The following is a 17,386-nucleotide window of genomic DNA, read 5'->3' as shown; positions in this document are numbered from 1 at the left end:
GATCCTTTCCAGCTCGGCAGCACCCAAGTTTTCTTCTCCTTCCTTTCTGTTCATCATTTCAAGGTCTTTCCCAATGTAGCACGGAAACTCGCTGATAGAAAAGAGAATGATAAATTGCAAAACTGAGACCATTTAAAAAAAAAAAAAAAAAAAAAGCACCATCCATCTTCCCAAGTTTTGTCTTCTGCAGTATTTTCCCTTATCGCCCTCTCTACAGCCTGTCAAGCTGCCACGATTTTGGTGCCCAGCAGCCAGGCCGGCTACGACGTCCTGAGGTTTAAGGGAGAGACCACTGCGAACAGCATTATCCACACCGGCTTTGTACGTCTACTCGTCTCCCGATGCCACGAGCGAGACTTGGCTCCAGACTGAACATCTTCTGGCCCTATATAAAGAGCAACAGGAGGGAAAAGCGGACAAGCACAGGCAAATCCACAATCCCTCTTCCTTGGTTAAACCTCCTCCGCCTGGAAAACGCTCCACGTGATGGAGGGCTCCGGCTCCGCCCACTGATGCTCTGCAGACACAGCAACCTAAAAACAAGCTGGGACCGAAAGATTCCAAACCTCTGTGCAAGAAACCAGGCGCTTCCAGGAGCGGAAAGGAACTGGAAGGGAACCTTTTCCAAATTACAGAAGTGAAAACCGACAAACGGCACTAAACGAGCAGAAAGTAAGAAAGGAGACCTGTAACAACAACAAAAAAATGAGGAATACAGGGTCGTTTCCTCATTTAGCGATCAGATTTAAAGAGCCATTGCAATATTTCTTCTTTTTGTTTTTTTTCTAGGAGAAGCAAAGAGGACCTAAGCTGCCTTATAACTGCTCGCTTTCCTTTTATTCAGAAGTTCTGTAACCAAGTTTACTACCTTTCAAAGTAGTCCCATCAGCTTTATATACACCAAATAAATAAAAAAAAAAGGGGGGGGGAGAAAAGACGACTCCAGACCTTTTAAAATGATAACCAGGGAAGCAACCGGGGCTTTAAAAGGAATCTGTGCTTGTGAAGAGCAAACATGCAGCTCTGCCAGCGGTGCAGGGTTGTCACTGTTCAGCCTGGAAGGTGATCATTCACTTCGAAGGCTCCGAAACACCAACAGCTAAAGGCGCGCGGGAAGTTGATTGTATCTCTTCCCCCACCAGACTACAGAAGGCGCGTGGGCAGGTAGCGATCAGAGTGAACAAAATACCTCAAATTTGATAGCAAGTGGTGAAAACCCCTTAAAAAAAAAAATATCCCGTACAACAGGGTGACAATGAGAATCGTCCTGGTGGATTTTTCTGATGTTCCTATAAATGAGCAAGGGAAGGAAAATTAAAAAAGCAGCGTTATAAACGATCGCACAATTCTGCAACTCATTCAAATACAGCCTGCAGGACCTGATTTGTTTTAAACATCAAAATACAGATCGTGCAGAAAACCTTAGCGGGGACTGTGCTGTCAGTATGATGTATGGCAACACACCGGAAATGATTAAGAAAGGACTTAATTACGTTTATGTAAAAGATGATTGCCAAGAGAAGAGGTGACACGGGGTCTGCAAAGTGGGAGGCAAAGGAGAGGCAGTTGCGAGGCGCTGGAGGAGTCGAGGACCGGGGAGGTGCCGCGGGAGGGATGCCCAGCACTGCACACGCAGCCTCGGAATTTTTAGACGCAGTTTTGAAGCTCAGTACTGGAGGACTGAAGCTCAGTACCTGGAGGATTCACTCAAATACACTGGATATCGTGTGCCAAACAACCACAGCGCACACAACGATGCTGGGCAACGTCCCAACCCTTTCGCTTGAGGAAAGGCAAGAGCGGGAGTTGCCCATTAAAGGGCCGATTTCAGCCTGTGCACGGGTCACAAGCTCTCTGACTGGACCGGCTTGATCTTTGCGGCATGAGACAGGTGAATCAAACCACACGGCTTAGTTCTTTTCCCCTCCCTAAACGCTGAAGAAGGAGGGCAGGGATCAGAAACGTTCACTGCAGTATCGCTGTGAGCATGTTCAGGCTCCGGCTCAGTGGGAACGGGGCTGCCAGATGTATTCACAATACCTTAATAAATAATAATGATCGAGCAGGGAATAACAAATAGCCACCATTCTTGTTCACCTGTGATTATGGGTAGCTCTGTGAGTTGCAGCCTTTCCTTAATCGCTTGTTCAAACAATACTCCGTTATTGTGAATTTTTCAGGAGTGAATAATAAGGACCGTGACACAACCAAATTGAGCAGCTATTTGAAGTCCAAACAAACGCTAATCCATTTCTCTATTATAAATCTTCAGCTTGACAACAGAAAAACACACCCAGAAAATATTTTTGAAGAAATCTCCAAGCCGAACTTACCGTAGGCATTGGGGAATTCTCCAGGACCCGGTCCAGGATAAAAGGGCCCCGGTCCCGGCGGCTGAACGGGATACTGCTGCGGGGGCCCGACATACGGAGGACCACTGTGACGATACTAGGAGGGGAAAAAACAACCAACAGGTTACAAAGAGTTGGGCAACTTCAGGCTGTGACATATAGAAACTGTAATCCAGCCCCCTGGATCGATAAGGGTCTGATTATCACTCGGATTAATTAGAGATTCCGAAACGTGACCGTCCAAGAGAGGCACCTATGACATCTACAGCCAAGGCAGTGAGGACACCAGAGCTGAAGTAGAAAACAGTCGTTTTATGTTTTTATAAGGTCCCAGGTTTTAGAGTAACTGTAGAGATATTAAGTCAATTTAGATACGTTTATAGCCCCAAACATTTTCCAAGAGCTTAGTCTCACACTGGTTTTGAGGGGGACCTCAAAAAACTAGAAAGGCAATTTACTCTTCCTGCACAGAAGAACAAATACTCATCCGGAAAAGAAGTATGGCTACATACGCAACTACCAGCTTAATGTCACCCCCCACCGTCCCCCCCCCAAACTCTGCAGCAAGTCTTGAGAAAATCCAGACGGAGCGACCGGCGCTCTGCCGTTCCTGGGGTGCGCCGAGAGTGTGTTTTTACCTGCGGTATACAGTACTGGGGGCCCTGAGGCATCGGGTAGGGCATTGGCAGATGATTAACCATCATGATGTGTTGGTTGGTTTGATAGACCGCAGTGGGCGTTTGCGCACCGGGACGGATGGAGGGGCTGCTGTTCTGGATGGTCGCTCTGGGAGGCTGTATCTGAGGCCTCTGGAAAAACTAGGGCGGGAGGGGGAGAGAGGAAAGAGAGAGGAGAGAAAACAAAGAACCGGTCAGACCTTCCGGAGAGAACAATTTGAAATATCGTCACAATATTATAATACTACTTCCAAAGGGTTGCCACGCATTCAGAAAACTGCAGGACGGTTTCTGTTTATCTGGAAACGGCAAGATCAGGCTATAGCCTTCTATTTTACACGGCAGAAAAAGGTAAGAAACTTGAAGCTCCAATATCCATGAGTTTGTATCTACTGAATTATACAGCTCAACTTGCAGAGCAAATGTTAGAAAAACGATTTTTGACAAATGTTTTTATAAAGTGGGTTGACCGCCAAAAAACCCACCTTCTTAAATACATAAGGGAAATCAAAGATGAAGGCAACTCTTCCAAGAGACCTCCAGAACAGCTAAAAAGCCACACTTTTACAAGGCGCCTCGTGGCTATCCTTTACGCAGATCGAGCGGGGTGCTTTGTCTCGCCCTGTTTTCAGAAAGGTGGCAACCTCTCCCAGGGTGGCACCAAACTCTTCTACCACGTTTGCATGAAGTGATGCCCCACGCGGATGGACCGGGTCCAGGAAACCAAGCAACCCGCCGGTACGCGCTCCATTCTCAACCCTTACGCGTTGGGAAAGGCATCAGCATCCGCGGTACGGAGCATTCATGGCACCGGCAGCCCTTGCTCTGGAGTCTTTGCAATCTTGAAACTCAGTCGGTGAGATATGCATCGGACATTAACGCATTCACTAACGGAGTAATGATAGAAGTGAGAGAGACACTTATGCCATGCAGAACCAGGAGTTAAAATTACCTGTATAGGTCTGAATCCTCCCTTCAATAACGAAGCAAGAAAGCAGCGGGAAACAGAAAGAAAGCCAATGGAACAGCTTACAGATCAATAGGAAGGAATAGGATACAACATGCACCCTAATTGCACACAATTCCATTCATCTTTCTATGCTGCTTTGACTAATCTCTTACAGAAACAGCAAGAAAAAGGACACTGAACTGGTACCAGGGACTCTTCTACCAGAATCCCACGGCAGAAACTCTTCTAGCCGTTTAAAAAGTTTAAAAAAAAAAACAACAAACCAACCCCAAACAAAACAAACAACAAACAAAGAAAAAAAAACCCAACCAAACCATGATTAACTGCAGGAAATACCACACTACAGAAAGACTTTATGTTTACTCTGTTCCTAAAACATCAAACATTTTTCCTTTCTGGTCTCTTCCAGTGACCCGGAGAGAGCAGACCCAGCAGAAGCCCTGGCTCACATCGGGGATTTGGTCTCCACTTCTGCACCAAGACTGGAAGGGTAAGAAATGCCGCGTATTTAATTGTTAAGCAAATAAAAAAAATTAAAAATAAAAAAATTAGGTCATCATACATCACATTGAAGACTGCTGACGATGAAGTGTGTTGATGCAAACAGTCTGTAACTGGATCATGAATGGTGAGGAGAGAAGTAACCACTAAGGAATGAAAGAATGAGCTGGGCTTATCCGCCTCGGCGTCTGGAGAATGGAGTAGGGGAGAAGGAAGCCGCGACGCCTCTACACTTGACATGACGGTGAACTTAAAACGCTCATCCTGATGAAGAGTCTACAACACCTAAGCTGCTCCCACACCAAATGCTTTCTCCAGGAAAGCCGCGGATGACTCCCCATCTCAGAAATCCAGACACCTTTAAGATGAGCGCAACACTTTTAGGTCCAACCCTGTGAATCTGGATGAAGAACTGTCACCGGCACACTGTAAGTGTGACCTGAACCAGGAGAAGGCAACTGTTTGGGGAGAGAAATCTGGTAGCGAGGGTGCGGAAAGAAAACCAGAAGAGCACCACACTGCCGTGCTCCTGTGTTAACAAAATTGTGTGGCTGTCCAGGCGTGGGGGAACTACACGAGTGCTGCGTGAACCAATGGGTTATGCTGAATTTATGGCGAGAATAACTAGAGCTTGCAATTTTTCAATATGCAAAGACACAAAAAAAGCACTAAAATCCTTTCTTCTTTCACTGCACATGGCCAAATAATGACTATTTCTAACCTGTTAGCAGGTTACAGCAGAATTCTCCCCAGAGTGGGGCGGGAGGTGGGAGGAAAAAGTCAATAGCCACAATGATTCTGGATTTATGGAGAGCGAAAATGGGCTGGAGGTTGAAGCGAGACCTGCCTGCCTCTCCGCTGCCAACACCTACATCCACAGGGCAGCACGGAAAAGCCTTCCCTGTGAGAGATGGGAGTCCTCCACTGGCGCGAGCCACAGACGTGAACCTGTGGCACCTGCTAACAACATCACTGCAACCATCGAGGAAAAACTTAGAGCAAGAGAAACTCCATGGTTATGGATCGCTTTTCATTTCTGTCACTGGCAACCAGCGCCTAAGAAACTCCGTCTCATGAGCGACAAGCCAGCTCTCTTTCCTGCCGTAGTAGAAGGAAGGGAAGTACGCTCTGTGCACCAAAACGGGTGGTGTGTGGACACGCTTGCTCTTCCACCAAGCATTAAATACCACCATGGTAGCGCTAACCTCTTCTACAGCAGAAGGAGGACTTCCGATGAGGAAACTCTAGGTTAAAAAACCCAACTTCTCCAAAAAACCCTCTAAAACTGCCCACACCATAACAGAGGCAGCTCAAATCCAGAGATGAAGAAAAAAAAGGAGGATTTCATTACTAAAAGGGAGATGGACACAGCGAGGAGAAACGTAGATCCGTTATTCCAAGCAATGAGACCATAAGAAGCTTTCGGAAGCACCAACCAGAGATCTTTCTGGCAAAGTCTGAACTACTTTTAGCTACTCCACCTCCTGTAACAGTAAAATTCTCGAGGAAATCGGCTGTTGTCAGAGCACCGTGTATCTGATTTGTACATGGGTTTTACAATTCCGAACAAGTATCACCTGCCTGGCAAACTGTTTCATGCTCCATCCTTGTTCCTCTCCCTCCAAACCTAAACTAGCAATATTCAAAGTCATTCCTAGAAATGTTGCACTGTTCTGACTTGATTTGCTAAAAAATTTGCCTTGCAAGGTCCAACAGACACCTGCACCGCCATCGTTTTCAAGTAATGCTAATGATGTCCCAAGGGGGAACACCAGGAGATTAAAATCTGGAATATTTTGTCTGTATTTCTTCTAATAAGTGCAAGATTTGGAGCGGAACACTCCTGAGTCGGAACAGGACCGACTCAGGACCAGAACAAAGACACCCTGGGCCACAGCAAGGCTTCCGCTGGAGACCCTGCATCACATCAACCCCTCCTTGACTACTTCCTTCAAACATTAAGTCCTGCTATATCTAATGATGGTCAAATCAGTGGGAAATGTGCTACATCGTCGTCTGGCAACCAGCGGAGACCCGAAACGTGGTCCTCAAGTTCTGGTCCCATCCCTTATCTGCCCAGCTCTGTCCAGGAAGGATTTCTTGGATCATCTTGGAGCAATACTGGGCAACGTGGTCTTGAACATTTCCCTTCCTCGGGTTGCTCCACCGCTATGCTCACAGAAGAACACAACTAAATCCCTCTCAGACATTGCTTTTAGCGGCTGCCTCAAGCTCAACTCTTTTAGCCCGCTCGTTTAATAAGCTCTCATCATCTCAGCAACCCTTTGTCTACCTACTCAAGGAATTTTCTGGAAAATCAAAAACCAGAAAGGGTTTCCCCAGTACTTCCCAGTACAGCAGTAGTAACTCCCTATCTCAACTGGAAATAACTTTGTGGTACACCTATAGATTGCATCGCACGGGTGGTTTCGGCTGATGAGATCCCACTTCACAGAATAAAGCCCTCTCCTTGGCACTGCAGCGGAAGGGCTCGCACCTCGCAACGCTGGGTTACTCCTTGCTTCCATCACGCCGGTCCTCCCCGCGCAGCATCCTTTCGCCAACCCCATTTCCCAGCTTTGTACTCATTAAGTTTGCTGCAGACACACACCTGCTATTTGTGCCTGAGTAATTAAGATTATAATCCATTACTAACCTCCCACCTGCCCCTTTCAGCACTACCGCTTCTTGGTCACTCCTTATACATACATGTCCCGATACCCTTTTATGAACCCTCATCTTCTCCTGCATCATTTTCTTCCCACACGACCCTGTGTCAAAAGTCTGTTGAAGGTCAGCCAGATAAGAGGCTGTCATCCAGAAAAATCGATGATCAAAGAGAGCACCAACCTCCTCCTGATGAGCCACCACTGCATTTTAATTGATTTTCTATTTACTCGGTATTTCTAAGCCATCACTTCCAGTGAAACGTCTATGGAGCACTCCCTCCGGACTCTAAAAGCTTCAGTGAGAAATAAACTTGTGGTAAGAGCACTGAAAACAAATCTATGCTGAGCTTTGGCCATGGAACACAATGGTCATACGCATCCGCCTCTTTTTTCCCCTAGATGGGATGAAGGCTGGCCGTTGCGATGGGTCCACAAAGCCCTGCAGAAGGTTGCGGAGAACAGAAGCAACGGGGAAGTTCAGCAAGTTGTCATCAACAGTATCAAATCAAATCACACCCCCAAGCTCTCTGCTTTAATTAAGCTCTGCATGCTCTGAGACAACTCTGTTATTAATTTTTAGCCTTTTTGGTCCCACCAAGAAGACTGGTGGGATGGCATAAACCTTACCTGGATGAGGGAGGAGGCTGTGTCTGCCCAGGCAGTACAGCAGGACCCATGGCTACTTACAGATCAGAGTTGCCACATTATATTTGATCTTACAAACTTCAGCAGAGGCACCAGGGTCCGGCTGAGGAGTTGCAGCCTTGAGTCGTAGAGATGTGGTGCCAGAAGCAGGAGCTGCAGCAGAAAGCCTGCAGGTCCACATCTCGCTGCCCCAGTGGCCACCACCAGCAACCTACTGCAGCCCTCGGGGCATAACACGAGACTTGCTTCCCCCCACCTCTGCCTCAGGCGTTCTTAGTTTTCTTATTTACTAAATAATAAAATGGGAAAAAAAAACCTTTTTGTATCAACCATGGGATTTAAAACTGGTAGCTCCTTTCCACGCTTGTGGATGAAGACTGAGCAATGATCATAGAATCACAGAATGGTTTGGGTTGGAAGGGACCTTAAAGATCATCCAGTGCCACCCCCTGCCCTGGGCAGCGACACCTCCCACCAGCCCAGGTTGCTCCAAGCCCCGTCCAACCTGGCCTTGAACACCTCCAGGGATGGACAACTTCCCTGGGCAATCTATTCCAGTGACTCACCACCCTCAGAGTGAAAATTTCTACCTAATATCTCACCTAAATCTCCCCTCTTTCAGTTTGACCGTTCCCCCTCATCCCATCACTCCCCTCCCTGATCCAGAGTCCCTCCCCAGCTCTCCTGGAGCCCCTTTAGGCACTGGAAGGGGCTCTGAGGTCTCCCCTTTTTGGCCTTCTCTTCTCCAGGCTGATCCCCCCCCTGTGCTGAGGCCCCCGAGCTGGAGGCAGCACTGCAGGGGGGTCTCCCCAGAGCAGAGCGCAGCAGAGGGGCACAGTCCCCCCTCGCCCTGCTGGCCACGCTGCTGGGGATGCAGCCCGGGGTGCCGGGGGCTCGCTGGGCTGCCAGCGCACATTGCCAGCAATGATTACAGCAGCTGTTTCCCACTGCCTTGTAAATATTCCAAAAAAGTCCAAAATGGTTAGCCTTGAGTCAGCGCAGGGGGTATATCCCCGACCTCTCCAAATCGCAGCGCCTTTTGACAGCGGCACACGGCCAAAGCCGTCGGCTGCATCAGCTCCACCCGACAGCACTCCCATAACCCCACGCTCAAACTGCGGCAAACGACAGCAGCAACCTCGAACCGAACCAGTCTGCCACAACCGGGAAACTCGTCTCAAATACAATTATAAAGTCAGAAAGGGAACTATGACCTTTCAGTTTAGACTTGTTCTTATTTCTGTTTTTAATGACACCGTCCTCTTCTCAGCATCCTTTTTTAAAATAACCAATACGCTCCTGAAGTCACTTCTTAAATGAAACGTTATTCTCCATTTCGGACTTCAGATTAGAAGAAAACTGCTATTTTCGATTGCGCTTCATGAGGATGACAAGCGGCAAAGTGACTCAAGAGCTTCACGTGGAAGGAAGAAGAAGGGGATCGAGCGGCAAGCGCAGGCAGGGCAGCGGCCACCACCAGCACCGAACCTGGCAGCGCTGCGTTAACCAGTGGACTCGACGATTTTAAAGGTCTCTTCCACGCTAAAGGATTCTGCGATTTCGAGAGAAACGCAAGTTGACAGTGTGTTTAAAAATACTGCCACAAAACACTCCGTAGGGGCCGTTTTCTCCCTCCGCTAAAGGCAGACTTCGCAGCGGTTTCTCGGGGAGGCGTGTTAGTGGAATCACGGATTTCTGACACGCTTTTAATCAGAACCAACTGCACCTCCGTTCACTTGACTTCACCCACTATCTGCATCCTCGATCTCATTCTAATATTTCCTTTTATACAGAGTTTGATTACATCTTCCGCACCGGCCACCAGGGCCGGCATTCCCATCTCAAAACACCACTGCTTATAAAATTGCCAACTTCATGTGCTTAAATCATGCTAATTTGAGTACTTTAAAGATCTAATAACTACAGGAAATAACATCAAAGAAGAATCCATTATTTGACTGAAGACGACACAGAATCAATACGAGGCACATGTTAATAAAATCACACTGGGACTGACCCAGGAATCGTTGCAAACCTCATCTCGCTGCCGCCTCCTTCGAAGAGCGCGTTATGTTTTTGCAACAAATACCAACACCGCCACCGTCGATTTTACTTATTTAGGACTTTTCAGGTTACAAAATCTCACAGCCTCTTGTTTGTGCTCCACAATTTATCTATTCCAGCATGTTAAAAAGATTTCCCACGTGAAAATAATAATTTATGTTGGTCTCAAGAATCCTTTAACTCCGGGGTTTGGGATGAATTGGCTTCAACGGCCGTGACCCTCCTGCACAGGTCAGTGGCAAAAATCCCTCTCTCCAGCCCCAGTCCGCACCACGGGCAGGGACTTTGGGATTAAAAGAAATAAACAGCTCGTCTAGAGCCCCGGGTTCTCTGTGCCTGTCCTGATCCAGCGCGTGACAGATAGAACTGGGAATAAAGCCTGAAATGTTTTTTTAACGGTGACAGCTTCTCGCAGATAATTATAAGCAGACTTCAAATGTAAGAGGCTAAAACCTAACTGCAGCACAAGTTAAATATGTTGTGATAAAAATCGGGAAAACCCTTGGAAATGACAAGTTTTGCCCTGCCGGCAGGGTCATAACTGGGTCCAAAAGAAAGTGTGAAATCCAATTAAGAGGCAGTGGTGGTAGAGCCGGACCAGTAAAGCCACCGACCGCTGAAATCGGTTTCCTCCGAGGCTGCGCTGCCTCGAGACTCGTGGTCCAAAATTTGCTCGCAGCGAGCTCAGTAATTTTTATGAGACTATTAAACGGCTCACACTGAATATATAATTTGCCTTAGTAACGACCTACGAAAGAACTAACGGGTTTCTGAACAGCGATGCATTTTTGGTATCCTGTCATATAAACACAGACCTGAAAGTTAAGGTCAAGAACAAAACTATCTAAATAAGACACTAATTCCATGGTTCCCAGTCGTCCTGCCAACATTCCTCCACCACCGCCGTCACTGCCATCCCGCGCCATGCCAAAAATCATCTCTCTCTCTCTCGCACATGACATTTCCCGCGAGCAAACAAGTGCATGTGCCTCATTCTACTTTTTAAGCCTTTTTTTTTTTTTGTCCTGTTCTGGAAGGATGCCCGCCTCCAGGCTGCTCTCAGAGGTGGAAGGAACAAAGATTATGGGCTTTTTGGGGCGTCTGCGCCCACTGAACACACTTACCTGCTCTCCTGAGACAGTACTTTCCCCAAGGTGCTCACCCCTACAGGACTCAACTAACGGGAGTGAAGTGAGAACATAATTCTCCTGGAACAAACCTTCCGTGACTTAAGCCCCTGTCCTGACATCACTGGAGTTACTGGATTTTTGCTTTTTGGGGTTTTTTTCCCCTGTTAACTTGGTGGAAACAACCTGTTCCTTCCAGGCCAAGAGAAGGAAAAGTAACTCTGGAACAACCGAATCTGGGAGCGCTTTCCTGCACTCGCCATGCCTCTCCTCCTCTTCTCCACCCACCAGCGCCACCTCTGTCCCCTCAAAAGCTACAAGAAACAGCACAATCAGTCCCCAGGGGAAAAGGGTTTTGGCAAAGATGAATGTAGGAGTTGACAGAAAAGACAACTTCGGACACCTTGACCAGGACAGAAGGAGCTGTGTGTCCTGACGCTGAAGAGGTCCCACGGGGTATTTCTGCCACCCTAATAAGTGCTGCCCATGAATTTCGTGAGCCAGAGCTATTCCCAAGTTTCATTCTTCTTAATTAAGCGGTTCCTTACAAAGTCCAAATCGTGCAACAGGAATACTATAGAGATTCCGAAACGTTTGGCTTTCACAGGGCGAGTGAAAACATTAAGCGATGTAATGGTAACGGATAACCAGGCGTATCACACGAGAGCCGTAGGAATTGGAAAGTTGTTTGCTCTGCTCTGAGTGGAAAAGTTGGATTTTCTCAGGGATGCCAACGCCCGGCTCTCGTTGACGTCTTCAGCTCCGGAAACCGAATCCACCGGCTCGTTTGGGAAATACTCGGCCAAATTTCTAGTGACTTGAAAAGGCAAGCAAATCTCACAAATACCTGGCAACGATCTCTACGGGCTCTCCTCTCCTACGGCAACGGCGTTAAGCGGGGCGGTTAATGAGCGCAGCGACACCAATGGAGAATTAAAAGTGTTACTCTGCGGTGCAGGCGGCTTGTTAGCAGGGTTATGCACGTGCGAGTATCTACTAACGGGGCTGGTTTCCAAAGCGAGCCTTCCTTCCCAGTTAGTGGGTGAACCACCTCCGACCACCCGCCTCCCCCAGCCAATTAGTTTAGGATGATAATGAAGGGGCAGGGTACTGTACCTGGTGATGGGCAGGTCGAGGCCCCGCTGCAAACTGAGGAAAGGCGGGAGAAACAAACACAAAAGGAAAGGCACAAAGAGTCAGAAACACCACAACGAAACCAAAATGTCACACTCTATGCAAAATAAACCCACAAGGAGGGGAAAAAAAAAAAAAAACCAACAAAAAAAACCACAAAACCAACCAAAACAACAAACAAACCAACAACCACAAAACAGTCAAAAAGCTTTGCTGCAGGACAGCGACAGACAGGTACTGAGATATAACGAGTGGACATCGCTTACGGGGGGGAAGTGCGCTGCTCGAGAGCTGGGAGATAAACAGCCAAAGCTGCTGGTTATTTTAGAGGCACTCTAGTGTATGAACACAGGCATTCCTTATCCTGCCTGGGGGGAAAAACAAAACAAAACCCAACAAAAAAAAAACCCAACAAAAAACCCCCAACAAACCAAAAAACCAACTTAAAACAAGCAGCGGTGGAGATTTTTAAACTGGTTTAAGGTGGAGGGAAATGGTTAAAGCAGCTGGACTCAGAGCCGTTCCAAATATTTGGTGGGAGCGGAGGATGGAGCCTCATGGCTGGAGAGCAGTTAAGAGCCAGGTAGGCACAGCTAGTGTCCTGCCGGCGAGGGGGCCGCGGGGAACTCCCTGCAAGGCAAAGATCAGCAATTCTTTGCACGTACACACAGGACGAAGTCGTTTTCAGCTTTTTTTTTTTTTTTTTTGCCACCCCTCCCCTTCCCCCCCAGCCATAACAATCCCAATATAACCCTCCTTAATGAATCGGATTTGTCACCCCCAGCTGAAACCGCAGGAGAAAAGTGAACCCGCGATGTCCCCGGGGAGAGGACGGCGTCAGCGGGAGGGAGAGCCCGGCTGGCGCACAGGAGGTGCTGGTTCCCAGGCTACGAAATCGCTTCCCACCCGCTTGGGTTACACCCGGAGGAAAGTCATCAGAATTTAACGTGCTCAGGAAACATTAAAAGCGTTTTCCAATAAGTAACTGATTGTTAAAAATCGAAATAAAAATGAATGTAAGAAATGGAAAAGAGAAATAAAGATGACGAGGTATCCTCTTCCAGAAGCTGAGTGATGTCTTTAAACCTTTAATTCTCAGCGTAATCAGCAGAGCTCCACGATGAGAGCAGATAAATCTATTGATAACAACTCCAATAATTAAACGGAGCAGATGAAACTAGATCCCGTGGTGGCTTTTTACCCACCGCACGCCTCTACCTGTTGCCAGTTGTGATGGCTTAGTAACATACAGCCCGTGCCGAAGCACAGGCTACAGTCCACCTCTGCTAAACCGTACTCCGGGGACTCACTACAATTTACCTTCCACCTGAGAAGAGAGATCAAAACTGGCTACTAATTACTGATTTTCTTAATAAGAGGGTTTTTTCTCAGTAAGAAAAAGTGGACTGGGGTTCACTTCCAGCCCGACCTCCCAGCTATTTTAATGCCATCAAACATGAGAAGGAAAGTGTAAATATTCACTGGTGCAGCTGATTTTCTCCTTTACAAACAATTTAATTGCCTATATTTAAGATTTCCAAAAAGTAACCTACTAATACCAGTGTTTATATATTCCTTCTACCTTCACCTCATCGTGACACTGAGATGAAAAGTCATAAAAACCTTCAGAAATGAGAAAATACGCACACACAGAATATGTCTACTACAAGAGTTTATAAAGAATGCCTTGCACTGATTCACCAGAGAGTTCTCCCACCCTGGAAAACATTCCCTAAGCCTTACATTAAAGAAAAAAAAAAAAAAAGCAAAGCACAATCATCTTGTGTAAGCCTAAAGAGCTAAAATGTCTATTTGAATATCAACGGGAGGACAGGAGCGCTCGGAGAGCCTCAGCCCCCTCCCAGGGCTCAGGGCTGCGGGGAGGAGAGCGGCTCTGCCGAGGGGTCCTACAGCGACGAGAAAGGGGCGCCTGGATGAGTCTCGGGAGGCGAATGCCCTTCAAGTCCTTATTTTTATCAGGAAGAACTCCTCAAAAAACCAGTTCAAACGTCTGGCGGTTGAGAAAAGGGAGTAAAGCTTCCCCTGGAAGGGCTGACAAAGCCTTCCCGACAGGGCTACGCGCGCCGTGTTCTACACCAACGGAAGAAAAATGAATCAAAAAGAGGATGATGGGGTGCAAAAACCTTGCGCTGCTTCATTTCAGGGCCGAAGCGCCTCTCTTATCGCTGTTCCACAGAAAAGATTCGTCCTCACTGTGTTTAAAACAAGAGCTGGAAGCTGACATCTTAAGAAGCTGAAGTATATTCCATGGTGAAAGGTAATACGTGTTACAAGACAAAAAAAAAAAAAAGAAAGAAAAACAAAACCTCAAAAGTTAGTGAAAAACACCCTAATCTATTTTACACTGGTCACCATCGGCTATTGATTTTTAATTTTTTATTTTTTTTTTTTTAAATAATTCAGGTTGATAGGATTTATTCCTCTGAGTAGCTGTAAGCAACAGAACAAACTGTAGTCACTGCTGGCTCCGATTAAAACAGACACTTTGGGTTTGGGTTTGGTTTTTTTTTTTTTCTCCTCTGTCCGATGAAGGCAGTAGAGAGAAAGGAAAACTTCTTTGTGCAACCCGGGTCCGCCATTTCTGCCACCCACAGTCAGTACGGTCCTGTTCTCTGCTCTGCGGACAGCGGGGCACGTTCTCTCTCTGCTGCTGCGGCGCGGGCACACCTCACGCCTCTCTGAAAAGAACCACTCCTGGATGGCTCAAACACCCTCTCCGATCAGGCTTTTTTTTGGCAGACCTCCTGGAATTGGACAGTTTGTATTAAAAAAAAATAAAAATAAAAATCACCTGGTGCTCAGGGCTGGCATCGGCAAGAGCTAATGGATAATTTTCAGCAGTGCTGAACGCCTCTGATTTTGTTTTTCGTCCCCCAGCTGGAGCTGCCCTTTGAAATTCCTGCTATGGGAGCGATGTTACGGCGCTAACGGGGAGAAAACATGAAGCCAGTTGGATTGCAAAGGCAGCTGTCCTGGATGGAACAGAAAAGCCTAAACTCTGCAATTGCCAATGGCCCTCGGATGCAGAACCAGGATGGAGGAAGCTCCGGCTGCTCGAGGAAGCGGGATTAGCATCAACCTCGTTAGTGCAACAGCCTACCTACCCACCCCGGCCGCGGGACGGACGGGACGGGGCTGCGGAAGCCGCGGGATGGCAAAGACATCCTGCCACCTTCCTCGTCCCCTCTTCACCCTCCCCTCGCCACCAAAAAAAGACCGTTAAAAAACAAATTAACAAAAAAAAAAACAAAAGAAGTAACTCAAGCCCAGAACAACATGCAAGAGTAGTCGAGGACGGGGCTAGTCTTGCATTTGTTTTGGGGTGGGGAGGTGGGATGAGATGTTATGAGTGCGGCTTTTAGTAATGGGGGTGGAAATGGTCACTAGCAGAGCAGATGGCAAAAACCGCATACAGGAGAGTTTAAAAAAATAGAATTAAAAAAAAATTAGAAAAAAAATGGCTGACAACTGCAGACAAATCATTCCTCGATACCCTCTTCAATAACAGGGCCAAACCCCTACAATTTGACACATTTCCCGGCCACATTTCCTGAAGGCGTTATGCGTTGAGCGGCAAACCCAACGCCGCTCCGGTCTCTCGTCCTACACCAGGTCAGACCCTCCCAACTGCAATTCCACTTTGGCCCCGGCGTCGCCGCTAAACCCGGCAGAAACTGCCACGGCAGCTCATGCTTTTAGCAAAGAAGCAAAATCAGTGCATTTCTGTAGATCAGCCAACAAAAAAAAGATGTGGTAAAAAAAAAAAACCAACTAAAAAATAAATAAAGAAAGGAAGAAATAAAAACAGTGCCGTCGGCACAATCGCCTGCAAGAAGGAGTACAGTTTGTTATATTGCTTACAATGCAGTATTTTATCCAGCCTCTTCCAGCCAGGGACCTGTAAACCGGACTCTGTTCCAAAACCTTCCTCCTCTTCCAGTTGTCTGTGCAATGTATTGGCACTGTTCTGCTGGGCTGTCAAAAAAACTGGTTTAGAGATGCAGCTCTTCAGTCAGGTTTTTGCTCCAGTTCTAACCATATAAACTTATTTGCGCTTTTCAACAATTAAAGATAAAGATGATTATACTTACTGAGAAAAGAGGGGTTTTTTTTGTTTTTTTTTTTTACCATCAGTATCCCGCGTTACTGATCAGAACGGGGGACTAAGGAGGGGTGTGTGGGGGGTGAAGCCAGTTACAAATTCGCAGCCGTCCACATGACAGAGACTTCATCAAAACCGGCGTTAATCGGCTCGTTCATCAACACAGAGGTTAACGGGCCTCAGAACTAACCCTCCTGCGAATCCCCTGGAGGCGGAACCTCCAGGAGCGGGGCAAGCGCATCCGTGTGGCTGCACAGGGGGAGAAAACTTGCCCTGTGTTTGTGTACATATATATATATACCCCTGTTATGTGGGCAAACAGAAGACTTCTGTCTCGGAGGCTTTGAGCTGCCACGCTTCAGCAGCATTCATCTTACTCTAAAAAGAGAAGAGCGCTGGGAACGGTGCGGTGTTTTACAGGTAACCTGAAAGCGTGACGACGCAGATGCGGATTCGCAAGAGGCGGAGGGATTGCGGCTCCCTCGGCTAACGGAGGCGTGAGGCATCCTGACGGTGAGCTCCCGCGCCTCCAGACGCACCTACGCCCCGGGAGGGTCTCCTAGCACCGTGCGGAACTGTGCTACGAGCAGAGATCCCCCCAAAAGAGCTTGGTTTGGGGAACCAAAGTCCTACAATAGCAGAGCAGTATTACAATACATACCTCCCCCCCCCCCCCCCCAAAAAAAATTAGATAAAATAGATTACCGAGGACAATCAGACCTCCAGTTGGATGAAAAAGGGGTTCTCCCACAAAAAGATGTGGGTACACAGAAGCGCTACGTTAAATGCGTGAGCACCTCCGGGGTGCTCGGCAGTAAATGGTTAGAACTGATCCAACTGACCCAGTGGCACTGGTTGGGAAGTAAAGCCCAGAGGCCACTGGGGACTGAGTGCCGCTGCAACGAATCGCTTTGGTTTACTGATCTTTGGTCTATCACTGTACCAAATACTTTCTTGAAGATATACAAAAACAAAAAAGGGAAAAGAAAAAAAAAAAAAAAAAGAAGAGAAAGATTCTGGTAATGAATCTGAACTCTAAAATGAAGTGAACCTGAAAGCAACTATGCTAAAAATAAATGGTGTTATTTGAACGTAGATGAGAATCCTTCCGTCGCTTCTCTTCCG

At 47.3% G+C, this 17,386-nt stretch overlaps 1 protein-coding gene across 1 annotated transcript in view; it reads right to left on the bottom strand.

The window, feature by feature from the left end:
- The window catches only part of EIF4G3 (eukaryotic translation initiation factor 4 gamma, 3), an 81,436-nt gene that overhangs the window by 63,816 nt on the left and 234 nt on the right, over positions 1-17,386 (bottom strand). Inside the window, exons 2-6 of the mRNA XM_009888342.1 lie at positions 16,021-16,134; positions 12,121-12,153; positions 3,981-4,001; positions 2,990-3,169; positions 2,334-2,448 (exon numbers count right to left, since the gene is read on the bottom strand). Coding sequence (XP_009886644.1) covers positions 2,334-2,448; positions 2,990-3,169; positions 3,981-4,001; positions 12,121-12,153; positions 16,021-16,134 — 463 coding nt within the window. The remainder of the gene's footprint in view (positions 1-2,333; positions 2,449-2,989; positions 3,170-3,980; positions 4,002-12,120; positions 12,154-16,020; positions 16,135-17,386) is intronic.

Source organism: Charadrius vociferus, unplaced genomic scaffold (genome assembly GCF_000708025.1).
Source record: "Charadrius vociferus isolate BGI_N301 unplaced genomic scaffold, ASM70802v2 scaffold107, whole genome shotgun sequence".
Classification (NCBI taxonomy): Eukaryota; Metazoa; Chordata; class Aves; order Charadriiformes; family Charadriidae; genus Charadrius; species Charadrius vociferus.
This window is presented reverse-complemented; position numbering and strand designations above follow the sequence as displayed.